Source organism: Carcharhinus amblyrhynchos, chromosome X (genome assembly GCF_965287045.1).
Source record: "Carcharhinus amblyrhynchos chromosome X, sCarAmb.v2.hapA, whole genome shotgun sequence".
Taxonomy (NCBI): Eukaryota; Metazoa; Chordata; class Chondrichthyes; order Carcharhiniformes; family Carcharhinidae; genus Carcharhinus; species Carcharhinus amblyrhynchos.
In genome coordinates, this window is record NC_137359.1 from 5,841,955 (window position 1) to 5,869,920 (window position 27,966).

Here is a 27,966-nt window from a genome sequence, read left to right on the forward strand (position 1 = left end):
AGCAAGAATCAGCACCCATTGACGGAAAAATAAAATAAAGACAGACGTGTTGTATTATCTAAAATCTAGGACTTTTATTTCAGTCTTTATACAGGCTGGCAGCATTCACCTTGGAAGAATAATTATTGTGTCTTAAACAGCAAGTGCAAATGGAAAATGAGCTACGTCACCAATATAGAAAACAAGCTACAAACAAACAGCATAAATGACAAAATGAAAATGCACCAAATTTAAATGATTGTATAAGGTCAAGCCCCCACAAAATTCAATCCAGGATTATGATTTCATAATATGCAGAGGATTACAAAAACTCTTGATACTTACACAAAGTAAAGGTCAATCAAGAAGTTACCTCCATGGAATCTGGAGAGGGCAGCATTTCAGGTAGCCAAATTGTAGCATGCTAACTCCTATAAGCTAATGTAACAGGGCAAATAAAAACAGGCCATTTGCTTTTGTATCAGATTCAGTTTATATATAAATAGGTATAGACTGAAACAACTGAGGAACGAGGGGAAGTTCTCTGTGGAGGGCAGCAAACCAAGTTTGTATTGCTAAAATGTTAAGGTGGATGCATATTCTGGATTGGATTAAACGGGTGGGTAGAGGCCATGATAGGGTAGAATGTACAGAGATAACGGGAGGAGTGGGATCAATGAGTCACTTATGTACTTCATAATCTGTGCTTCATGTTCTTGATTTGTGTGAAAAATTACATTAACCAAATAAATGTTATTTTACAGAATCACAATGGTTACAGCACAGAAAGTGACCATTTGGTCCATTGTGTCTGCTCTGGCTCTCCAAAGGAGCAATTTACTGAGTGTCAAACACCATGGCCTTCTTGCCGTGACTCTGCACATTCTTCCTTTTCACATAATAATCCAATTCCCTCTTAACTGCCAATTGATCCTGCCTCTGCCACACTCATAGGCAGATCCTAACCAAAGTGTAAAAAGATTTTTCCTTCTGTTTCCAGTGCTTCTTTAGCCAATTCCTTAAATCTGTGCCCTCTGGTTCTCTTTCCTTCCACCAATGGAAGCAGTTTTAGCCTATCTACTCTGTCCAGATCCCTCAGTTTTTAACACCTCTATCAAATCTCCTAACCTTCTCTTCTCCAAGGAGGAGTCCCAACTTCTCCAATCTTTACGTAACTGAAGTTCTTCAACTCTGGAACCATTTTCAGGGAATCTTTTCTGCTCTCTCACTAAAGCTTTCAACATCCTTCTTAAAGCGTGATACCCAGGACAGGATACAATATCCCAGTTGAGGCCGAACCAGTGTTCTATACAAGCTTAACATAATTTCCTTACTTTTGTACTTTATACCCATTTGATAAAAAGCATACAGCATCTTTGGCTTATTAACTGCTCTCTCAATCTGTCTGCCACATTCAATGATTTATGCACATATACAATCAGATTCCTCTGCTCTTGCGCCTTCTTTAAAAGCATATCCTTCGGCCAGAATTCTCTGACCTCATCTGCAGCTGGGATTCTCCAGTCCTACTGCTATGAACAAATTCTCCATTCTCGCTGGCAGCAGCAATGGGGCAAGAGACCGGAGAATTCATCTTCATCTTATATTGGCTTTCTCTACCAAAATTAATGACCTCACATTTCTCTGCATTAAACTGCACCTGCCACTTATCTGCCAATTCCACCAACCCGATTACATCTTTTTGAAGGTCTAGACTATTCACGTCACTGAAAAGTTGATTAGGTGCTGCTTGTATAAGATCTGAAAACAACAGGGCTGGGAGAAGGTGCAGTATGAATCAGCCATCCAGTCAAGCCAGTAAAGTCTTGGGCTGCAAAAAGCAGTCTTGTTCTGAAATCTTTTGGATTTCCACAGTAGAGTGGAAGCAAGTTTGAGAGGTCATGCAGTATGCCTTTATTAAAGCTACAGCAGTTTGCTTTGGGTAACATCACTGCATTTTTATAATTAAACATCTATAAGGAATGTTGCCTGGAAGGGGTTTACTTTTGGGTCTGACCAAGTAGGGAGTCTTTTGGGGGGGAATGTTTTGCAAGATTAATTTTAACCGTGTAACTAGAATCTTGTGGCACTTGTGGCCTATGGCACTTGAAAATATTTATACTAGTATACAGATTTTAATATTAACCAATTGAATAACGCTGCAAAACAAACATACAATACATAGTAAACCTTACCACAAGTCCACTGAAAGCTCCATTTAGTGCAATGATTTTAAATGGTCCTCTCACCTCTAAAAAAAAAGCTTTTAAAAAATAATTGGCTCTTGCATCCTTCAGATGTTGAAGTCGTAACTGCTAAAATGGACTACTGCTGTTTCCTCCATCCTGTGCAGTACATCATTTATAAAACATGATTCGCTCCACTAACTGCATCTGTTTCTCCACACTAGCTGTCCCGTAATCTCTGAATGAGACTGTCAATTTACTACCTGTGATAACACCCATGAGGTCCATGGGGAATTACTGATTGATTTCCTTGTGACGCTCATTGAGTATGAGTTCCCCTAGTAACAGGCAGTGGCCAGCCCAGCTGGAACTCATTACCTGAGCCTTTTATAAGGCAGGCCCAGGACTGGGCCTGCTGAACTGTAGTCCCAGACAAAGACTAGCGTGTGTACACCACAGTTGCATTCTATAACAAACTATGTTCCTTTCCAGTCAGGCTTCCTGACTTATTACACAAACAATCATTGTTAATTTTTTGATTAATTTTTTAAAAAATACACAAAATTTGAAACTTGGGATTTTTGTTTCATTGCAAGTATACAATATTCTTTAAATATTTAATTAGAAAATAAAGCTTCTGTCAATAGGTGGGTGACTCTTCCAGGCTAGGAGATTATTATATTGCTTTGAATTGTGTTAAGAATTTGAATTAAGTACTAAATTTTCAATTTGTTCTGTTATTTACACTACTTAATTCAATTAAATCCTTTTGCAGAAAGTCATTAGCAGACTGACATGAAGGTTTGATAGATGCTATCGAACAGCACATCAGCTTGTCTATCCAAAAAACAAAAATCTCATAGCAAGGAAACCACAGCATCTTCTTAGACCATTGAGTCAATTCTGTCTTACAAACTTGTTTACTTTATTCTGGGCTAAATTCAGCCAACATAGCTAATCAGATTCATGAAAATATTGGTTTTAAGCAGATTTGACTGGACTAAGTTTCCAATACTAACAAAGTTTATGTTCAATTTCATTTCAATTTTAAATGCACAAGGTTCCCAAATATGCCAACTGCTTTTCTTTGGCCACAGATTTGAACGAAGTGTCTGCCCTCCACTCAGCATCTCCAAACATTAATGCTGTTGAAATTGAGAAGGTGGCCTGGACTTTTCTGTGGCATCAGACACCACCAATCAGATGTAGACAGTTCCCTTACAGGGAAAGAGAAGAAAATTGTCTATTAACAGATGGTTAAATTGGGTTTTAACTACAAATTTTGCAGTTTGTACAGCAAAATGCATAATTGAGTGAATAGAAATCTTAGTTCAAAGCTCAACCACTGACATAATTGAGCTCTTTTCGTGACAAAAGCCACCTGCATAACCTGGCACTTGAGAATGCTCTTTCCTAAACACGCAAACATTTCAAAACTCAGTCGAATTTACAAGAGACATATCCGTTGTGTTCATGTTCAGGAGTGCATTCAGCTCCAACTCCGAGGGTATAGGAATGTTATCCACACTAAGAGAGACAAAAAAAATCAGAATGTGATACTGGTGCTTCTAAAACTGGAGTCATGTATTAAGATTTACAAAATTTAAAAAACTAATTCCAGTTACAAGTTGTATTTAATATTGAAATTAATAAATAATCTTACTTTAGTTTGAGCTATGGGGAGTGCAATGCATGCTTGTGGGTTTTGAATAACATGGCTGCTAGCAATGCAAGTTCCAAGGAGTCATGTTGGACTCAAAATGTTAATTGTTTCTCTCTCCACAGATGCTGTCAGAAGAATTTTTCCAGCACTTCCTGTTTTTATTTTAAATTTTCAGCAATTGCAGTACTTTGTGATTCGAAGTGCTTTTTGGGGAATCAGTGGATACGTGCTGACTTGTTGGTGCTTGACTGCCTTCACTTGGACATGGTATGGGGATGGAAGGATGCGTGGAGTGGGCCCTCAGGATGGGAGCTGCCCCACTTCTTGGTGCTTCTTTAGCTGTGGGTAGAACCCATGCATTACCTTTCCATTGGTGATTTCTCCAGAACAGACTGGTTGCATCAGTGATCTCTTTTCTAACAGTGGGAACTAGGTCAACCTGTCAACTATATGAACGCCTTTTGGCCGAAGTAGACACAAAGCTGAGTTTGGAAAATAACCTGCAAGTTCTTCATAAGCTGGAAACTGGAAGAAATCTCAAAAATAAAAGTGCCATAAAATCTATTATAACCATTCCAATTCCCTTAACATTCCATCGAAAAGCCTAGACTATTTGCTCATGTCCTGAAAAAACTCAACCTTCTGAGTCAAGTATACAAGAGGGTGTCCATACAACGTGTGGCTAACATTTTCTTGTCCTAACTTTGAATACTTTGGGTCCTTTTTGTAAAATCATTCATGGATGCCTAGGTTGCTGTCTAGGCCAACATTTATTGCCATTCTCCAATGCTCTTGTGTAGGTGGTAATGAGCTGCCTTCTTGAATTGCTGCAGTCTGTGTGATGAAGGTGCTGTTAGGAAGAGAGTTCATAGAATCCCCACAGTGCAGAAGGAGGCCATTTGGCCCATCGAGTCTCTACCGACCACAATCCCACCTAGGCCCAATTCCTGTAATACCACACATTTACCCTACTAATCCCCCTGACACTAGGGTCAACATAGCATAGCCAATCAACCTAATCCGCACATCTTTGGAGTTCCAGGATCTTGACCCAGTAACAATGAAGGAACAGCAATATAATTCCAAGTCAGGATGGTGAGTGGCTTGGAGGGGAACTTGCAGGTGGTGGTGTTCCGATGTGTCTCCTGAAACTTATCCTTGTAGGTGGGAGAGGTTATGGGCTTGGAAAGTGCTGTCGAAGGGGCCTTGTAGATGGTGCGCATTGCTGCAACTGTGTGTCAGTGGTGGAAAGAATTAATGTTCGTGATGGTCACTGTGGGATCTTACCTACAACTAAAAGCAAGGGTCTAAATACGTTAATTTGGCTTACCTTCTTACAAACTGCGGATCATTTTCAAAGTTCATTTCCATTTCATTCTCAGTACCGTATGGATCAATGAGATGGCTGCTTTTTGAAAGGAAAAGAAAAAAGTGTTTGTTAGGTTATGTAACAAGATTATGTAACAAGGTTATGTATAAATTCGAACAATAAGACCCTGGAGTATAACAGCAAAGCTTTAAGGAGAGAGTGTAACCCCTTACTTATCTTCAAAAATGCTGCAATATATTATGGCACTGCACATCAACTATAAGGTCATGCCTATGATCATCCAGAATTCACGAACTTGGGCATAAAATGATAGGGAGACATCAAAGAGGGAGAGAGTTACTCCAGTTGCATACGTAGCCTAATAAGCAATGAAATAGAGGCTTTGCGTTCTTGTTTGCTCAGTAGGTAATAAAATGGTGAGAGACATTGAGCCATACAAACCAGGAAAGTTTCAGGATTGATAGTTGGTCTGCACTGTTAATTCTTACCAACTGTTACAGAATGCTTTGTATGATGTTCTGGTTGTATCACAGCTTGGTATGGGCTCCTGCTCTGCCCAAGACAGCAAGAAACTACAAAGGGTGATGAACATAGCCCAATCCATCACGCAAACCAGCCTCCCATCCATTGGCTCTGTCTACACTTCCCACTGCTTTGAATAAAGCAGCCAGCATAATTAAGGACCCCACATACCCCAGACATTTCTAGGGAAAAATGTACAAAAGTCTGAGGTCATGTACCAACCAACTCAAGAACTGCTTCTTCCCTGCTGCCATTAGACTTTTGAATTGTCCTACCTTGCACCAAGTTGATTTTTCTTTACACCCTAGCTATGACTGCAACACTACATTCTGCACTCTCTCCTTTCCTTCTCTATGAACGGTATGCTTTGTATAGCAGGCAAGAAATAATATTTCTCACTGTTATTAATACATGTGACAATAATAAATCAAATCAATCACAAGCTTGAGACTTAAAGTCAATATCTGTGACCCCTACAGGATAGTGTATTTGCATGGGTGAGGACATGGCTGGCCTATCAGGTGTCTTCCACAGAACAAATAGTTTGTCATTCACAGAGTAGGCTCTTAGAAGAAGAGTGGCCATTTGAGGCGAGTTATCTGGGCACTTTGTGCACCCGAATAACACAGGTAGCTTAATAAGAGCAACACAGAATTTCAACTATGCTTTTTCCAAGGCATCCTGAACTTGTCTCAGAAAATGACTTTGAATGATCAAACACTCAAACAGAAACGTTTCCTTAAAAAAGTCAATGGAAATTGAGCAAAAGGCATGGTATAATGATAAATGCAACAATTTGAATCAATGAGCAGTGGAAGGAGAAGGGACCTAACCTAACCTGTGAAACATGGCAGTTCCAGTTAAAAGACCAGTCCCTTTTGGCAAGTGTTAAAAAGATGCTTCAAACTTAAAGAAGTTATGTTTAGTTGTTAAATTACCTGGAAAGGTAGGGGCAAGAGAATCTAGATTAATTGTTAGCAGATGTCCACTACAGCGCTTGAATCCTTTAACTTTTGACACCAGGGTGATTAATTTGGACACAGTCAGCCTACGGGTGCAAACTGGGCACAAGGAACAATTCCTACGATGGAACAGGTAAGTCCATTGGGCCTTGTGTCTCATTTAAATAAGTGCATCTGGTGAGGCACATGGAAATGTCAGCCACTGCTGGGGAATGTCTGGCCACTGCTGGGATGAGGAGCAGATTGAACAGTCCTCAAGACTGCTAAAGGAGAAACTCTGCCCATTCTACTCCACAATATTTTTATTAGTGCCCTCCAGTGGTTAGTTTGAAAATCGCTGATTGTACAAAGGAATTAAATGTCTATTTCAGTCATGGGCTATGGAAGCCCTTTTTATTTCACTTTTACCAATATGGCGGATGGTGCACTTCCATTGTGGAATATGTGAGCACACTATCAACTATTTTCTAGATCCATGCTTACATTAGAGATACTTCTGGAAACAATAAAATCACGAGATGAGTTTCCAATAAGCAGTGCCAGGAAATGCTCTTGTCCTGGGAATGTGAGACACTACATGCCAATATTTTGATTTGGCTGCAGATGAACTGGGGTTCTTGGCCTGTTTGCATTGCCCTGCAATGTTGGACTGTACAATCTACTGCTGACATTTGGGAAGGTCCGTGCCCAGAAACTAATGCAACTTTGCATTATATAACTAATGCATAATGAGTGATCTTGCATAAGTGATGTTTCCACATTGTTGACAGTGCACTGTATCTGCCCTGCAATATAAAGGCAAATTCTAATCAGCCTTTGATATATTGCAGAACCACTTTCACGAGAATATTAGCATGCATTGAGTCAAAAAATGTGGAACTGGATTACCCTAGCGTACTGACAGGGAGAATTTTTGCTGTCCCTCCAACTCTGCTACCCAACCCATTTTCCTGAGTCAAGAGGTAGGATTCCTGGTGCCAAGAAGGTGCCTACTACTGCCAACAAAAATTGGACAGTGATGCGGAAACATCCAAGACGACAATGAGGGGCATTAAAAGAGAAGAGCCCTAAAGTAGTTAGATACTAGTTTTGTATGTCAAAGGTAGGTGCATGCAATTGAAGTGAGAGGCAACACCCCAAATCGACATCTTCCTTCACCTACAGAAATCTGGCAGACGTGCAGAGAGATAAATGGAGCTCGAGGTATAAAAAAATGGCCTCTATGACCATAACAGGCAGGATTGCAGAGGAAAATAGCAAAATTTCAAAATTCATAAGTGAGATTCAAGGTTCTTAACTGTGGGGAAATAAACTTAATTCCAATACTGTCACAGACAAAAGCTGAAGCTTTAGAAACAGAACTGACCACTGAATTGCATTTGGAAAGTCTTCACTCAGATTCATGGTTGTCATCATATTAGGAGGTAATGAAATGGAAGAGGCAATTGGAGCATCTCCCCTGTTAGAAGATGAGAAGAGAATTATATTTTAAACTGGCCGTGACTTGACTAAACCGTAAAAGGTGCTGATGACATTAGTTTATTTGTAAGCAGATTGTTATTAAATATAAAATATCCTCTGCTGAACAATCACACAAACTGCTTATCGTAACAGATCTTGCACTTTCACCAATCACTTTATTATTCTTGTTCAAAAACGATGCAGCTCTCTGTTCATATTTCATTCTGAATTGAGAGTACCAGGATCCCAGCACTCCCTTCCCTCTCCGTCCCCTGGCTGAAAGGTCAGGGTTGCATGAGAGGTGTGGGGTGGAGGACAGCTGCCCTGCAGACTAACCATTAATAAATTGGAGGCAGGACATTCATCCCTCAGAAACAGGAGAAAATTATCCCCTCAGATTATGACATCCAAAAAGGATGGCAAGGTAGCAGACACCAATGCAAGTGGGCGTGTGAATTACTTTGAGGGGAAGGAAGAGAACTAGTACAAGAGGGCGATGAGAGTTATCACAAAAAGAGGAAAAGAATTAAAAATACATGTAGTAAGAACAGAAATTTAATATTAAAATTGGTAATATCAGTTATTAAAAACAACTTGGACACTTACTTATCATAGTTGATGTTACTTGGATTGCATGGGACTTGTGGCCATCCTGGCATTTCAGGAGCGCACACAACACAAGACTGCGGCACTGGAGAAGGGACCATGGGTTGCGCCACCACTTGTGTTTGTTCACTGAAATAAAATGCAAAAACTATGAGCATTTTGTGCCGTGTCTATCTGATAACTAACCCAACCAATAGAGACAGAAGATGCTTTTTGAACTGCAGTGTGATACAGTCAGCATCTGTTCAACCAAGACTCATGCCCAGTAAAGTGGAGAGTAGATTACAGTGAGATTATCAAGCGATGATATTAACTACACCTGCTGCATGCTTACAACCGAGACAGTTAATGAATAACCTTGGAACAATTACGAGCTAGTAATCTCACTAAATGTTATAGATAACTATTAATAGTGTCACTTGAACCAATCACTTGAATCTCCAGGTTACAGTACAGCCTAGAACCACTTCTATCTATTTCTTAACTAGAACCCAGCTTCAATCTTCTATACAGTACATCAATTGTACTGAGGTGTATTAATCAGAGATTCACCGGTGTTCATTTACAAGAGCAGGCTGAAAAGGCTGTTGTTGTTTTGGAGTTGCACAATAGGCTTATAGGTGTCCCTCAGTGCATAAAAACTTGGCTCCAATGTTCTATTCCTCATGGCCTCTTGTCGGTGAATCTTGAACTAGGTGGTCACTGTTTAAAAATAAGGGGTCATTCATTTTCAGAGAGAGAGATGAGGAGAATTTCTTTCTTCTTGCAAGTCTCAGGAAACATCTTCTACAAAAGGTAGTGGAAGCAGAGTCTTTGAATATTTTGGAGGCAGAACTGGATAGACTTTTGATAAACAAGAGGGTGAAAAGTTATTGAGAGTAGGCAGGAAATTACAATTAGGCTAGCCGTGATCACATCAAATGGCAGAGCAGACTCAAGGGGCTGCATGGCCTAACTCCTTACTTGCATGTCTGTATACACAATCTGGCTATCTGAGTTCTAACACATGGTGTTTATCATCTTCCTGTTTACTCTTGGTTAAATTATAAGGAAAGGTTTTACAAACTCAGCTGGCATTGCCCTGAATTAAGACTATGGGTTTTTTATTCATTGGCCGTGGCGTTGCTGGCTGGGTCAGCATTTACTACCCATCTGTAGTTGCCTTTGAACTGAGCAGTCTGGTCAGCCAATTCAAAGAGCATTTAAGAGTCAATCACATTGCTGTGGGTCTGGAGTCACATGTAGATCAGAGTGGTAAACACGACAGATTTCCTTCCTTAACGGACATGAAAATGAATCAAATGGGTTTTTACGACAATCAACAATGGTTCGATGGCCACCATTAGAATTTTTTAATTCCAGATTTTTATTGAATTCAAATTCCACCGGGGGACATAATCTTGAAATTTCAGAGCTATGGTCTTAAGGAATGATGTCAGGAAGCACTTTTCCATACAAAGGGTGGTGGGAATTTGTAACTCTCTAGCCTAAAAAGCTGTGGGATAATTGAATATTTCAATATTGAGATTGATAGATTTTTGTTAGGCAAGAGGATTGAGGGATACAAAGAAAGGCAGACCTAGGCAAAAGAGTTGAGGTACAGATCAGCCATGATCTCACCGAAAAGACTGGAAACAAGTGATGATAATCTCACCAAGGTGAGCAATGGAGAAGCGTTGGAGGTGAATAGCATGATTCACTACGTCAAAAGCTGCAGGGAGTTTGAGGAGGATAACCCATCAAAGTCACATTTACAGAGTGTCACTGGTAACTTTGCTCAAGATTGTTTTGGTGATATGATGTCGAGATGCCAGCATTGGACTGGGGTAAACACAGTAAGAAGTCTCACAACACCAGGTTAAAGTCCAGCAGGTTTATTTGCGGTAGCTCATGCTACCAAATAAATGTTTTGGTGATACGGAAGGAGCTGAAACCCAATTGGAAAAAAATTAAACATGGAACTGGGAGGTAACAACATGTGCAAGGACTTTAGAGGCAAAATGGAGATCGGAGATGTGGCAGTTTGCTCGTACAGGAAAAGGATGAGAGTAGTTTTTTTTGAGTGGGAGCAACATCACTGTGGAAAGGAAGGGTTACAGTATCATAGCAGAACAAACACTTTACAACATCAGTTAGCATGGAGGCCAGGAAGGGAAATTAGGTCAGCAGTTCAACATTAATTTGCACTCATTGGAGGTAGGGGTAGAGGAGGCATGGGAGGAGGCAAAGGAGAGGAGTTTAAGGTGAGGGTTTTGTACCAGAGAATAGAAACGTGATGATGAATGACTAAAAACAACTTGTGACAGAGATCCCCAAGTCTGTGGTCCATACCCAAGTAAACTACCAAGATGGAAGACACGCGAAGGTGTCATCAGGGACAAAATCAAAGGCCAAGGTGAGGGAGCAATTTAGCAAATGGACAGCTGCAACAGGATCATGGCACAAAGAGGGGCCAAAGACTAAGCAGTTGTATCGATTTGCAGGGAAGAGTTTACTCCAGGGACAGAAACAGCAGGAAGTGTGGTTGGAAAAGAGTAGGGGGCTGTGGGTGGTGACGGAAATGGTCAGAGATTCCTTTGTCGGTGAATTTGACCATATGAAATGGCAGGGTTGAGGGGGTGACTGTAAATATGGGTGGGTGAGTTTAGTCAAGGGAGATGAATAGTTGATGGAAGTCAGTTAAATTTAAGAGACGGAAAATCACCCCTCACCCAGTGGATGGTTACCTGTCATGAGTACACACTCAGTTAACATTCATAGAACATAGAACATTACAGCGCAGAACAGGCCCTTCGGCCCACGATGTTGCGCCGACCAGTTACAAAACAATGACCCACTAACCTAAACCAATCCCTTCTCGTCCATAAACCTATCCACGGATCTCTTAAACGCCCCCAAACTAGGCGCATTTACAACTGCAGCAGGCAGGGCATTCCAATCCCTCACCACCCTCTGGGTAAAGAACCTACCCCTGACATCCGTCCTATAACTACCACCCCTTAATTTAAAGCCATGCCCCCTCGTGCTAGATTTCTCCATCAGAGGAAAAAGGCTATTACTATCCACCCTATCTAAACCTCTAATCATCTTATATGTTTCAATAAGATCCCCTCTTAGCCGCCTTCTTTCCAGCAAAAACAACCCCAAATCCCTCAGCCTCTCCTCATAGGACCTCCCCTCCATACCAGGCAACATCCTGGTAAACCTCCTCTGCACCCTCTCCAAAGCCTCCACATCCTTCCTATAATGTGGGGACCAGAACTGCACACAGTACTCCAAGTGCGGCCGCACCAGAGTTGTGTACAGTTGCAACATGACGCTGCGACTCCTAAATTCAATCCCCCTACCAATAAACGCCAAGACACCGTATGCCTTCTTAACAACCTTATCTACTTGACTCCCAACTTTCAGGGATCTATGTACACATACACCTAGATCCCTCTGCTCATCCACACTATTCAAAGTCCTCCCGTTAGCCCTATACTCGACACATCTGTTATTCCTACCAAAGTGAATTACCTCACACTTCTCCGCATTAAACTCCATCCGCCACCTCTCGGCCCAGCTCTGCAACCTGTCTAAGTCTTCCTGCAAACTATGACACCCTTCATCACTATCTACCACACCTCCGACTTTGGTGTCATCAGCAAACTTACTAATCCACCCAACTATACCCTCATCCAGATCATTAATAAAAATTACAAACAGCAGTGGCCCCAAAACAGATCCCTGAGGCACACCACTCGAAACTGAACTCCATGACGAATATTTACCATCAACCACCACCCTCTGTCTCCTATCCGCTAGCCAATTCCTGATCCAATTCCCTAGATCACCCCCAATCCCATACATCTGCATTTTCTGCAGAAGCCTACCATGGTGAACCTTATCAAACGCCTTACTAAAATCCATATACACCACGTCCACTGCCTTACCCCCATCCACCTCTTTGGTCACTTTCTCAAAAAACTCAATAAGGTTAGTAAGGCACGACCTACCCGCCACAAAACCATGCTGACTATCTCCAATCAATTCTTTACTCTCCAAATAACTATAAATCCTATCCCGAATAATTTTTTCTAAAACCTTATTCAGGCCTTATAGTGTTAGTGTTACTGTTTTCGACTCAGGTATAGGTTCCATATGTCAGTGCTCACTTACCCATTCACTGTAGTCTTTACTCCGGCATGGAGATACCCATCTTTTCCCTTCACCTCCTCTGTGAAATAAAACAAACTGCTGGTTGTTCCCCTGAATCTTTTCAGCAACAAAAAACAAGTATCTTTCAAGGACTTTTCTTTAAATATTGGTAACGGAAATGTTGTTCCAGACAACCTGGTCACAGAGGGGTGATATTCACACAGTCAACTTTGTATGGCTTTAAACTGCACTCAAAAGAAATTCAAATTAATTTTGGATCACAGAAACAGGAGTCACCCATTCAGCCCCTTGCATCTGTTCTGTCACTCAATTGGAACTTGGTTGAACTGTATCTAAACTCTGTTTACCTGCCTTCACTCCAAACTCCTCAATACTCTTAGCTTACAAAAAAAAGTTGGCAATATTGACATGACTTTGCCATCTCACATCTCTGCTGGTTGTAATTATAAACCACAAGTAGGACCAGTACAGGCAGTTCAAGTTTTGGTCATGAACAGGGATAATGACTGAACAAAAACAGGGTATGAAATCAACCGCCTCCACACACGCCCAGCAACAGCAGACACTTCATTTATTTTCTCGTGTATGGAGTACTTTGTCTTTAAAAAAAAGATACACGACCTATTTTTGGGAAAGAAGTAGTTTCACACTGGCTTCAGATTTAAAACTGCAAAATTAAGGGGGAAATTTTCATGCACTTACTGCCTCATATATGCTGGAAAATGGAGCAGTAAATAAACATACTTAAAGAAAAACCCACTGGCCACCTGAGGCACCAGACTTAATTTTCAAGTGGCAGGAATCCTATCTCAATATTTAAATTGGAGTCCCAAGTCCATTGCAAGACCCCATGCTAGTATATGGGAGTGTGTGCCATGCCTGCCTATTGCACCCATACATGGGGTGATCTAACCAGTGATCTTTAAAAAGGGACCACTGCAGGCTACTTCCAAATTGTATTCAAATTTCTTCTTGCCTCCCCTTCCACTTTGTCCCCAAAGCCTGGGCTATCAGCTAATGTAGCGTTTTTCCACCCTCCCTAACCAACAAGATGCTTCAGAGCATCAGTTTGGCACACTCAGCTGGCTGAATACATAATGAGGCAGATCAGTGATTATAACTCCTGTTCCCATCCAATTAATATCTCAGCCAAAAATTGTCCCCTCAAAATTTAATGGCAAGTGGTAACTACCCTTTAGATCTTTGTTGACCAGCACTTTGATATCATTAATAGGAGAACAATGCAAAGCTTGCAGCAAACCCAGCACCTCCTATTCTACATCACTCAAAACAGCCATTGTCGTCCTGCATGATAAACCATCACATCATAAACTAATTAGTCTGCAGACCATCCATATGTAGTTTAACACAAGATTCCTGGTACCTACTTGTGTAGTACTTTTTGAATGCTTCATCCTTGGGTTTGCTGGGATACAGGCAAAGCAGGCGTTCAATATCTCGGACACGATCTCCCAGTGATCGGATAGTTAAATCCTTTGTGGTGAAAGGCTGAACATTGTATACCTGTCTGCCACCTGCAACATGAAACACAATCAGGCTGAAACAATGCATAAATAGGAGGGGCACAAACTTTATATCTTGTTTATACAGTTCAACACTTGGTGAAACGCAAGGTTAAGACATGTATATAGTCCAAAGACAAAAACATTTCTGATCGAAATATTTCAATAACCCAAACCACGCAATGCTGTTATGTTTTGTTTTTGATCAGCAATATAAATAAAATCAATACCAAAAACAGAAAAGCGCCTGAAGTGAAAGAAAGGTTCATCACTAAATCAAACATAGATTTTTCAGGCGTCTTTACATTCTGCACGTGCAGGGGTCTGATTCTCATCTGAAGGTAAACAAGCCTCTAGTAGCCCCAATTCTCCCACTGTAGCACACAAGTGTATTTCGAATACCCATAGACTTGAAACAATGGGAACATTCATGATTCACAGTTGGAGACATAGAGGTTAGGGAAAATGGTACTATTGGAAAGGTTGCTTTAAAAGGAGGTTGCTGAAAGTGGTGAGAGATGCAACATGGGATTTACGAAGAGCAAACAGAATGGTAAAATGTATGAAAGCTGGGCCACTGACAGGAAAGTAGAGGGAAGAGGATACACAGTAGACAGGGTTGGGAAAGCAGAGATATAGGGCTGGAGTACTCTGGAGAAGTGCTTACAGGGATCAGGCCTGGAGAATTTGAAGACAAGGATTTTGAATTAGATGCACTGAGATGCAGGGAGTCAATTGAAAATGGGAACATTAGACCATTCCATTCAGTACCGCCCCCAGTTTGACATGACATCTCGCATGAACATTTTGTATTTTGTTTTTAAGGCCCATGTGTTTTCTTTGGATTCCTGTGACTTTTAATTTAGTTAGAAATGTGGATTTCAAAGTGTCCGAATGACAGGGAGTTCCTACCACGTACTTACTTTTGTTTTACTTGCAGCACACTGAATGGAGGATCCAACATTATAAATTGAGTAAATATATCCAAAAGTTCTCTAATCGATAGATCTTAAAAAAAATCTCTGGAAACACTGCAAGAAACAGAAAGTGATACCTTTTTCAGAATCATCAATCCATGCTATTGTAATCCCTCCAATCTCAGAGTCACTGAAGCGCAGCAGAAAGGTCCCATTCACTCGCTGATTAAGCAGTATGTTGGCATACTGCTTACTTACAAAACCAAGAATCAACCTGCAAATAAAAAGGCATGTGAGCGGCCTCCTCAGAAAAGCCCTTCCCGGGTCAGAGTGGTGGTAAGAAGCTACAACGCGCAATCCTTCAAGGTGTCGTGTCCATACTGGTGTAAAAACTCCACTTCCACAACGTCATAACTCACAATGCTTCTATATTTGAAGATCAGCAGCTGAACCAGACACAGTTACCATTCTTGACATCCAATGGTGCTCACAAATGCTGCAACTTTGTGATAACTAATAAAAGCCTATGTTCTCACCACCTCTATAATACTGCGTTTATGCCCAACTCAATGCAAAAATTTAATTTTATATTTCTGTAACAAAAAAGCATTGGCTGACTCTGATTGAATGATACAGTGTACTGCAATATGATTCATATTTGATCAGGAGAGACAGAATGAGGTTCAGATACATTTCTTCACCTCTCTGCGGGATGTGGCTTTGAATACCAATATAATCTGACACTCCACCAATCCACTCATCAATACCTCTGAAGGGTGATACTTTCTTGAATTGAAACAGAGGAGTTTAAGAAAAACATTACAAAATTAGCATCTGCAGGACCACTTGCATACACAGGTTCCTCAATCAGCTAATGCAGATTTGTTGAAAGAGGGATTAAAATTCATACCCATTATTCCAGTAATCCTTCAGGTGTTTCTTGGTGAGTTCCATCACACCATCAAACCATTGCCAGAAAGTGAAGGTTCTTCCAGGTAGGTTTTCCTATAAGAAGTCAAAATGATCTTACAATAATTTAAATCATCAGACATGCTAGGATTATAAATTTCCATTCTGGATGTAAATTCAGTCATGCCAATCATGTCATTAGATTGCAACCCTGCCTCTGGTTCAGGCAGTCTTCCTGAGGCTGAAGACAGATAACTAATAATGGTGAGTAGGGAATGGGACGGCTGTGAGAACACAGAACAAACACCCATCTGCCATTTTATCTTTTTCTCTTCCTGCTTTGGTGGGGTGGGTGAGGGGGTGTAACATTTGCTTTCGTACAGAGGAAACCAACTGGGCAAAATAAGCATTTTTATTTTGGTGCTATAAACTAACCTTAAAACACATGACAAATGGAAAAATTCAACACAGTAAGTACCATGTCACCTACAATGTTAGATCAAATGATAAGTTACATTTGTGGTGACATGGAATGTCCAATAATGAATGATGGAATAAAATGGCAACTAGTCTCAGCAAAGTGATAGGAAATTAACAAAGCTGAGTATTTGAGAGAGACAGAATGAGAATTAATAGTAAATAAATTTCACATCGCAATCCGTGTAAAGCTACTCCAGGCGTACTAACACTGGCTTGAATTTCCCAACCATTTGTGCCAGTGTGATCTTCCAGTCCCGCTGATAAGAACATAAGAAATAGGAGCAGGAGTCGGCCATCTAGCCCTTCGAGCCTGCCCCGCCATTCAATAAGATCATGGCTGATCTGAAGTGGATCAGTTCCATTTTCCCGCTTTCTCCCCTTAATCCCCTTGTCTATCAGAAACCTATCTACCCGTGACTTAAATATATTCAGCGAGGCAGCCTCCACCACTTCAACGGGCAGAGAATTCCAGAGATTCACCACCCTGTGAGTGAAGAAGTTCCTCCTCAACTCCGTTCTAAACTGCACCCCCCCCCCCCCCCCCATTTTGAGGCTGTGCCCTCTAGTTCTGCTATCCTTTCTAAGCGGGAAGAATCTCTTTACCTCTACCCTATCTAACCCCTTCATTATCTTATGTGTCTCTATAAGATCCCCCCTCATCCTTCTAAACTCCAATGAGTACAGACCCAGTCTATTCAATCTCTCCTCATAGTCCAACCCCCTCATCTCCGGTATCAGCCTGGTGAACCTTCTCTGCACTCCCTCCAAGGCCAATATATCCTTTCGCAAATGCGGCGACCGAAACTGCACACAGTACTCCAGTCGCGGCCTCACCAGTGCCCTGTACAGATGCAGCAAGACCTCCCTGCTTTTATATTCTATCCCCCTCGCTATAAAGGCCAGCATCCCATTCGCCTTCTTGATCAGCTGCTGCACCTGCAGTCTGGGTTTTTGCGACTCGTGCACAAGGACCCCCAGATCCCTCTGCACCGTAGCATGCTGCAGCTTTTCGCCCTTTAAATAATAATCCCCCCTACTATTATTTCTACCAAAGTGGATAACCTCACACTTGCTAACATTATACTTCATCTGCCAGGTCCTTGCCCACTCAGTCAGCCTATCCGGATCTCTCTGCAGACTTTCCACACCTTCCATGCAATTTGCTTTTCCACTCATCTTTGTGTCATCAGCAAATTTCGTTACCCTACACTCAGCCCCCTCCTCCAGATCGTCTATGTAAATGGTAAACAGTTGAGGCCCCAGCACCGATCCCTGCGGCACTCCACTAGTCACCAACCGCCAACCAGAATAGCACCCAATGATTCCAACTCTCTGCTTCCTATTAGACAGCCAATCCTCTATCCACGCTAACACCTTACCCCCAACTCTGTGCACCCTAACCTTCTGCAGCAACCTTTTGTGAGGCACCTTACCAAACGCCTTCTGGAAATCTAAAAACACCACATCCACCGGTTCCCCTCTGTCTACCGCACCCCCATGGTGAACGGTGTACTCAACGGGAAGCACATTGACAACGGTGGGACCAGAAGATCCACCTCCGCTGCCCTGCCCCCTACCAATGGCAGGTCGACTCTGATGTTGCAAAACATGCGACAGGTTGCATGAAAAATCCCAACATTTACCTTGTTAAACTGGGACCAAGAGACCATTCTGTTGGTGAAGTCATCCACGCTGTAGCTCTGCTCATCGAATATTTTCTGTGCCAGGAAGACAAAATGCTCTGTGCATAAGCCCTGTGTTGACTGTACCTCTGCCATAAACTTCATATTGAGGGTTTCACACATTTGAGGCCATGACACTCTATCAGGTACGTGGAATGGCAATCGCTCCTGCATAAAAAGAGGGAAAAGAACACAGGATTTTAGATCAAAAAGAATACTGCAGACACTGGAAACATGACATAAACACAGGAAATGCTGGAATATTCAGCAGGTCTGGCAGCATCTGAAACGAGAGAGAGAGAGAGAGAGAGAGACAACAGTACATGTTTCAGGCCTGTTGCCCTTTCATCAGAATTGAGAAAAGTTAGAAATGTAACAGATTTTGAGCAAGGAGTGGGTAGGACAAGAAGAAAAAATGTTTGTGAAAGGATGAAAGACCAGAAGTAGCAGTAGGAGCCTCAAGAATTGATCAGCTTACGTATCAAATCTGACACTGCCTTGCAGCATGACTGAATGATATGTCACCAACTGCACTTAATAGCTACTTAATGCCAAACATCAATCACTTATTTTGTCTGCACCTCCATCCAAGTTAAAGCAAAACATTCCAATTAAGTTAAACATACTTACAATCTCAGAGAATGCATTGTCCCACAAGATCGTAGCAGTAGCATTGTTGTCTTGACTGCCGTGAACAATTACTACAATAGGCAGTGATATGGCCTGCGACAGAACAAAATTAAACATCTTACTGAACGTTATTTGGCCAAATGAAGGTCCCAATTTACTCTCATATCTAGACCTACAACTCCAAGATGGGCTTAGGGCAAGGAACTCCAAGGGACAGCCAGCCAATCAAGATGTAATTTTAACTCATATTGATAAACTATATATTTTTGCAAAACAAAACATAGCTTCTCGGTCTTTTGGCTAAGATCAAGCGTAGGATCGAGTCCAAGATCAGTTGTAATGCTTTTTCTTGTCAGCTTGGATCTAATATGTCTCTGTTGTGGGGACCATGAATTGGATTCAATTTGAATTCAAATTGTTTTTTGGAGCAAGCAAAGAGATGGATTAAAAGCTTGCTGTCCACTCTGCACATTGGCTTTGTAACTGAGAAAGGAAATCTTTTTTTAAACAAACGATACATTTTTGTATCATCAACTCGATGGAAGATTCTCTTTGGTCTGCCTGAAACTTGTTGTGCGAGGAGTCGTCTCTGACCAACTGTTGCAAACTGGCACATTCCAAAGCCTAGGACTATGTGCTGAGGAATGCCCTAAAGCTTGGGGCTGCTGCTGCACAGACACAACGGGGGAAGATCGCTGTCTAAGATCTTTCAGACATTGTGAACTGAGGGGAGGGGAGTGAACATAATACGTACCACAATTGTATGGGAACACCTCAGAGTGCATCTTGATCTGTGTAGACAACTTAAATGCCTTGGCACCGTTGTAATGGTCATTATAATGTTCTTTTGACTGTACAAGTGCCAAATGTAAAATTGCTTCAAAAGATGTGCAAGGGCACTTTAGGGCAACCAATCTGACCACTTTATTCTCTTTTCTTCCTATTGGGAGATAGTAGTGTTTTGCATGCTTGGCATTGAATTTTGTGCAGCCTGTAGGAACAAACTGAAAGAGGGGCAGAATTCCCATCAGCTCCCTTCTTTCATGGCCTTCTGCCAGCAGCAGAAAATACAGAGAACAGTCCCCCTGCAGAAAGCAAATTGTGCCATGTAAGGCCTTTGACAAGGTTCCTCATGGCAGACTGGTGCAGAAGGTGAAGTCACATGGGATCAGATGTGAGCTGGCAAGCTGGATACAGAACCTGGCTCGGTCACAGAAGACAGTGGGTAGCAGCGGAAGGGTGCGTTTCTGAATGGAGAACTGTGACAAGTGATGTTCCTCAGGGATCAGTGCTGGGACTTTTGCTGTTTGTAATATATATAAACGATTTGGAGGAAAATGTAACTGGATTGATTAGTAAGTTTGCAGACGACACAAAGGTTGGTGGATTTGCGGATAGCGATGTGGACCATTAGAGGAAACAGCAGGATATAGATCAGTTGGAAACTTGGGCGGAGAGATGGCAGATGGAGTTTAACCCAGACAAATATGAGGTAATGCATTTTGGAAGGTCTAATACAGATAGAAAATATACAGTAAATGGTAGAACCCTTAAGAGTATTGATACTCTGGATCTGGGTGTACAGGTACACAGGTCACTGAAAGTGGCAATGCAGGTGGAGAAGGTAGTCAAGAAGGCATACGGCATGCTTGCCTTCATCGGCCGGGGCACTGAGTTTAAAAATTGGCAGGTCATGTTGCAGCTTTATAGACCCTTAGTGAGGCTGCACTTGGAATATAGTGTTCAATTCTGGTTGCCACACGACCAGAAGGATGTGGAGGCTTTGGAGAGGGTACAGAGAAGATTTACCAGGATGTTGCCTGGTATGGAGGGCATTAGCTGTGAGGAGAGGTTGGAGAAACTTGGTTTATTCTCACTGGAGCAACGGAGGTTGAGGGGAGACCTGATAGAAGTCTACAAGATTATGAGAGGCATGGACAGAGCGGATAGTCAGAAACTTTTTCCCAGAGTGGAAGAGTCAATTACTAGGGGGCACAGGTTTAAGGAGATGTACGAGGCAAATTCTTTTTACAGAGAGTAGCGGGTGCCTGGAACTCGCTGCCAGGGGAGGTAGTAGAAGTGGATATGGTAGTGACTTTTAAGGGGCGTCTTGACAAATACATGAATAGGATGGGAATAGAGGGATATGGCCCCCAGAAGGGTAGGGGATTTTAGTTAAGTCAGGCAGCATGGTTGGTGCAGGCTTGGAGGGCCGAAGGGCCTGTTCCTGTGCTGTAATTTTCTTTGTTTTGTTTTTTGTAAGTGGCCAATTAAGGGTCTCTTCTCCCCTGGCATTTTACCAATGGTCAGGGAGCCATCTGCCACATGAACAGACCATCTGATATACACTGATGACCTCCCTGTAGGGTGGTTGGGGGAGGTGGGAAACGAGTTATGCAACCCTCCCCATTGGCCACCCCCACAGCAGCACAGCCCTTTCTCTCAGCTGAGGGCAGGCCTGGCAGTGGCCATTAGTCCTGGTTGTGATACTAGGACTGAAGAACTATTCACCCTCTGATTGACCTGCAGCTCTTGCAGATGGCGCTTATGTCAAAACTTGTCAATGGCAGCTCAATAACTGCAAGGTAGATATAAAATTCAGCAAGGGCTCCCTCAAATAGTCAAACTAACACTTTTGGCCCTTATTTACCCCCTTTATGCCAGGTGACTGGGAATGGAGGTGCCCTTGCATTTCTCCATGTACTTCAGCAGCTTTCACCTCAGTCTCCTACTGGCCCTCTGGACTCAAGTTCATCTGTTGTCCTAAATCGGACAGTGTTCCCAGAGGCTGCATTTTCCAGTTCCTTCAAAATCTCTCTCTAGATTCCATCCTGATGGCAGGACTGTGACCAATTCTTCAAGTGTAACTTACCAGTCTTTTTTTAAAATATTCATTCCTCAGTTTCTAGTCATGTGATTTATTCTAAATGTTGGATTACTGTATAGTGCAAATGAATTGCCTTTTACACGTTAGGGGTGGTAGCAGAGCCCACTGATGTGGCAAAATTTTATTCCTTGGTGTGTCTTCAAATTTCAGCTAAGCAGAGGGAAAAAAGAAACAATGCAACTTGACATGTTAAATTCTAGCAAGCAGTTATAATAGTGGCATTTACACAGCCTAAGGTCTGTTCACATGCTCTCAAGTTGGTGCAGGATGTGAAGAATCTATGACAAGTAGCTTGAAGACTGTTCAAGATTCTCATCCCACCACTTGTGAAATACTACTGGTAACAAACACACAGGATACCTGAACGTGGCATTTCATTTCACTGCCTGTGATGCTGAGTTCAGAAGAAAACAGAACAGCAAACTTTTCCTCAGTCACCGATTCAGTCCCTCTGCGGTCCGAGCGCTTGATTTTCTTTAAGGACTTGAATTTTGAAAAAAAAAAGTTAATATCTGCTTTGATCAAGAGACAATCAAAAAGCAAGCACATTAACAGTTAAAAAGTCAAATAAAACATCTATTCTATAAAAGTAATGACATGCTCGAGCGCATAAGAGTCATTCACATTTTATTTGACACTTATGTAATTGCTACTTCACAGCAAGACTGGAGGAGAAACATAGAAAATGGAAGCAGAAGTAGGCCATTTGGCCCTTTGGGCCTGCTTTAAAGGTAGCCTGTGTTTATCGGAGGTCACGGTTGATGGTGAAAAAATTTGAACAATGAAAAATCCATCACCAAAGCTTGTACTGGAGCCAACAGTCTGCAGGGAGAGCAGTTACATCCATTAGAAATATAAATTATTCATATGGATTGCAAAATTAAACAGCAACTTTTGAGGTAAAATAACTCATTTGCATTTCTGTCTGATTCATTGAAGCATGTGAGCATGCCACGTTGCTATGGAGATAGTGGGGGCGATTCTCCCAAAAAAGTTCTTTGTGCTGAATTGGCGGGAAAACTGGTGTAAATGAGGATTGGTTTTCAGTGGGAGTTCAGACTCAAATCTCCCACACCCTGTGTCATGCAAAATACGAATTATAGTCGTGAATATTATTGAAAGCTCGGGAGTTTGGGGCCCATTCAGACCAGAGTCTGACAGTTTCAGAACTCTGTGCAGTGGCCCCGCACTGTCAGCCTGCACTTTGCTGGGCAGCTCGATCGCTGGGCAGCCCAGGACCCCTGCACTGCTACCCCTCCTCCCACCCCACCCTCGGCCCGATTGCACAGCCCCCATGACCATTCTCGGGCCAGCCCCAAACACCCCCCTTCCCCCCACGGGGCAAGGTAGGTGTAGGAAAATGCTTTGTTAAGATGGCGGCGCGGGCTCGTTGGGCCGAAGGGCCTGTTTCCCGTGCTGGGTTGTTCTTTGTTCACTGTGCCAGAACACTCCGATATCCAGCCCCACCCCCCCCCAGCAATGATTGCCCCTTAAGACCAACCTACAACAGGCCCCAGCCCATACCCAGTGGGCAGTGCCAACGTGCCCCCAGGGGGCACAGGTTGGCACTGCCAGAGTGCCCATGTCCAGGGGCACCCCCCCACCTACTGGCCCCCTGGGAACCCCAATTGCCACCCTCCCATCACTCCAACGGGGTCTCCCACTCATTCCCCAAAAGTGGGGAGCTACTCTAAACCCCGCTGGAGTGAAATTCTACTGGCGGGGTGGGAGATGCTATCAGGCCCGGAGAATTCAGTCCTGGGCCTGATAATCACATTTAAATTACATTATAAATAGATTAAAATGACTTACCTGGTCTTCCCACTGGTTTCCAGCGTGGTCCCGACCGCGCTGTATTGAGGACGCACGCACGAATCCTGCAAATTGGCACTTGCACGTTTTTCCCATTCCAATCCACCAAAAAACTAGCGGGTCGCAATGGGAGAATCGCCCTCAAAGATTCCACTGGCGGAAACATTGAGAACCAGAGGGCACTGATGAAGAGAAATAATTTGGAGGGCTACGGGGAAATGAGATTATCTAAGCTGCTGTTGGAGAGGGCTGTCAAAGACAGGACAGGCCAAATGGTCCCATCAAAGAAGAAATAGCAAGACAGCTAGAAAAGAATAGTTTGATCAAGCAGACGCAGCACAGACTCGTGAAGGGGAAGTCACGTTTAACGAATTTATTGGATTTCTATGAGGATGTGACTAGTGCGGTAGACAGAGGGGAACCGGTGGATGTGGTGTTTCTAGATTTCCAAAAAGCGTTTGACAAGGTGCCTCACAAAAGCTTGCTGCAAAAGGTTAGGGTACACAGTTGGGGGTAAGGTGTTAGCGTGGATAGAGGATTGGCTGTCTAATAGGAAGCAGAGGGTTGGAATCAATGGATGCTTTTCTGGTTGGCAGTTGGTGACTCGTGGAGTGCTGCAGGGATCGGTGCTGGGGCCTCAACTGTTTACCATTTACATAGACGATCTGGAGGAGGGGGCTGACTGTAGGGTAACAAAATTTGCTGATGACACGAAGATGAGTGGAAAAGCAAATTGCGCGGAGGGCGCAGAAAGTCTGCAGAGAGATCTGGATAGGCTGGGTGAGTGGGCGAGGACCTGGCAGATGGAGTATAACATTAGCAAGTGTGAGGTTATCCACTTTGGTAGAAATAATAGTAGGAGGGATTATTATTTAAAGGGTGAAAAGCTGCAGCATGCTACGGTGCAGAGGGACCTGGGGGTCCTTGTGCACGAATTGCAAAAACCCAGTCTGCAGGTGCAGCAGGTGATCAAGGTGGTGAATGGAATGTTGGCCTTTATAGCGAGGGGGACAGAATATAAAAGCAGGGAGGTCTTGCTGCAACTGTACAGGGCACCGGTGAGGCTGCAACTGGAGTACTGTGTGCAGTTTTGGTCCCCTTATTTGCGAAAGGATATATAGGCCTTGGAGGGAGTGCAGAGAAGGTTCACCAGACTGACACTGGAGATGAGGGGGTTAGCTTATGAAGAGACATTGAATAGACTGGGTCTGTACTCGTTAGAGTTTAGAAGGCTGCGGGGGGATCTTACAGAGACTTACAGGATAATGAAGGGGCTAGATAGGGTAGTGGTAGAGAGATTCTTCCCACTTAGAAAGGAAAACAGAACTAGACGGCACAGCCTCAAAATAAGGTGGGGGGGGGGGGGGGGGGCGGTGGTCAGTTTAGAACGGAGTTGAGAAGGAACTTCTTCACTCAAAGGGGGTGAATCTCTGGAATTCTCTGCCCGTTGAAGTGGTGGAGGCTACCTCGTTGGATATATTTAAGTCACGGGTAGATAGATTTCTGATAGACAAGGGAATTAAGGGTTATGGGGAGAAAGCGGGAAAGTGGAACTGATCCACTTCAGATCAGCCATGATCTTATTGAATGGTGGAGCAGGCTCAAAGGGCTAGATGGCCGACTCCTGCTCCTATTTCTTATGCTCTGATGTTCTTATGTCCCCTTCTGTAATGTATTGTGTGATTCTACATTTTAAGAATTCAGACTCTCGAACTGAACTCCCATTCACTGGATGATTAGTCCAGGCCCCAATAACTCAGAATAATGCAATAATATTACCAGAGAAACTCTACAGTGCAGAAGGAGGCCAGTCCCCTCCCCATCCTAACCCCGTGCATTTACGATGGCCAACCCACCTAACCAACACTTTTGGACTGTAGGAAGAAACCAGAGCCTCTGGAGGAAATCCACGCAAACACAGGGAGGACATGCAAACCCCACACAGACAAAAGGCTGGACTCGAACCCAGGTCCCTGGTGCCGTGAGGCAACAGTGCTAACCACTGTGCCACTACAACAGAGATGAATTACTCTTCTGTGGCTAAAATTAATACAGCCAAGATGAGCAGCAAAGACGTCTAAACGAAGGCAAACACATGAAACACCCCCCAGAATGGGAATATTTGCCTTTTGTCTTGACACCTACCATATTCCTGAAGCTGGCACTGGTGGTTTTTGTAGCATTGCTAAACTCCAATAAGCTGGTATTGTTCATGATCTCTCCTGTATTTTCACTGGAACAAAGGATAGGTTAGCTTCACATTTTTGAAGTATCTCACGAACTAACATACAAAAGTTAAATCAAACTTTTCAGAATGGTCATAGAAGAAAATCCATGACCACACCAAGACTTTAAAATGTCCTCAGGCTCTGGACTATGGAATAATAAACTTTTAACTCAATAAATCCACAAGAATGCTTCCTCGGCCTACCTATTGAGAACCAACTTGGGTCAGTCATGAACCTATGGATAAAGTGCTGTGTTACCATTTGATGTTAAATATCCTGCCAACATTCACTATGTATCTCAATTGAATAATGTTAAGGCACCCTTGGATTGTATCCTAGTATCCCATTTTCAGAAGTGGAGGGCAAGGCAAGGAAAATATCTATTTTGAATTTCATCTACTGTTTTATATTTATTAAGTGCGTAACCTTAAATCTGACTTGAATTGTGGAAACTTGAGAGAAATTGTGAAAAAATTCTAAAACACTGTTAAAATTCCTGCAGTGAATAAAGCATGTTGGCATTTTCCCTATTATATAAGATTAAAACTCTGGTTATAACAGGTTTTATTTCATGCATGGTGCTCAGAAACATGAGGCCTTAACATATAATACATATTTTGTGCATAATATAAGGAATAGGGGACACTTAATATATGTATTAAGCGATATGTATAAATACAGACATATGGGGTTGAAATTGTTCTCACCTGTGTATGTTTCCATGCTGCCTCATAACTCTGGCCTGTTGCTCTGTAATGATTATGGCTTTCACAACAGGAGGCTTTGTTGAGGCATTTAACTTCACCCCAAGCAAAAAGCGAACAGTCGAAGAAAACTTACTTTGAGTCTTTAGTACCTGTGGAGGTTGCTTTTCCACAAGGAATGCGCTGCAAGATAATGGAAGCAGGTCAAAATAACCACTTAATATTGGCTGTGGGTTCAACATTTAAATTTATAAAAACCACTATGTATCAATTCTTCTTTGCTCATGTCAATCTCCCTCCCCCAAAGACCACTTGGAGATACATGACAGCAGCCTAGAAGCAAGGTTCTTTCTCTCCCATCTCCCTCCCGACAGAGAGCCACTAGCCTCTGCTTAGTGCTGCTTCACAGTCATGAAGCTGAAATCAGGAACTGGGTGGGTGGGGGGGGGCGCACGCATGCGTGCGCTAAGTGAAGGTGCAGCACCTCCACCCTCATTGTATATTGTTGCCTCAGTGTTCTACCTGGGGGATTAACAGCAACTTCTACTAACATTAGAATGATCTGAAAGTCAAGCTGTATCTGTCTGCATTTTATTCCTCTCACCTCAAATAATGGATTGGTGCGTATCAGTAACAAATACACTGATATATACACAGGCTGAGAGGCAGATCAGTTTAGCAGCAACAGTTCTCAGGCCTCACCAGTCCTTCATCACATTGAGTCTTGTTAAAATGGACATTCAAACTCCTGACACAAAACTTGCCAATGCTCCTCCATTCATACATCCTGTTCTCAGTGGAGGTAATCCCAGATGACTTTGCGCGAGCTAAGGTAGGTGTTGCTGTACATGTATTTGAGATTGCGTCTGGAATGATGTGGGGCGCTTCATTCACAGAAAAGTCAAATATCACTTTAGATTGCACTACCTCTGCATTAGGACCCCATTCCATAGGAGGGGTTTGCTTTATATCAGGGCACAAGTTGAATGCAGAAAACCATAGTTTGCGCTTGCAGCTCTAATTGAACACAAGAACAACGTAAGAAATAGGAGCAGGAGACCAGGCAGTCGCTGGTGGAGCCTGCTCCATCATTTGGTGGTACAAGCAATGTGGTAATAAAGGAGTTACCTTCTGACCAAGTTATTGAGTAAGGAGGAGAGTTTATCAGGCATTCCTGAAATCTGGTCACTAGAAATGTCTTCACATGTGCTAATTAGCCCGAGTTCTTGCTGAATCTGACAGTTCATTTCTGCAAGCTTATCACACCTGGAATAAGAGCAAACTTTGTCACAAATATTTAAGCCTAAATAACGAATCAATAGAA

At 42.6% G+C, this 27,966-nt stretch overlaps 1 protein-coding gene and 1 pseudogene across 1 annotated transcript; one reads left to right on the forward strand and one right to left on the reverse strand.

Annotated features, from left to right (window-relative positions):
• Positions 1–55: 55 nt before the first annotated feature.
• Positions 56–27,927, reverse strand: LOC145362016 (signal transducer and activator of transcription 5B-like). Its single transcript, XM_080218041.1, has 14 exons — positions 27,771–27,927; positions 26,646–26,825; positions 25,856–25,943; positions 22,259–22,381; positions 19,012–19,104; positions 18,343–18,549; positions 16,221–16,315; positions 15,448–15,584; positions 14,259–14,405; positions 12,871–12,928; positions 8,710–8,838; positions 8,009–8,101; positions 5,159–5,236; positions 56–3,692 (listed from the first exon to the last, which is right to left on the reverse strand). Exons 1-14 carry the CDS (start codon positions 27,887–27,889, stop codon positions 3,596–3,598), a joined length of 1,644 nt encoding a protein of 547 aa, XP_080074167.1. The 5' UTR covers positions 27,890–27,927; the 3' UTR covers positions 56–3,595.
• LOC145362083 (U2 spliceosomal RNA) lies at positions 19,292–19,534 on the forward strand (annotated as a pseudogene).
• Positions 27,928–27,966: the final 39 nt, after the last annotated feature.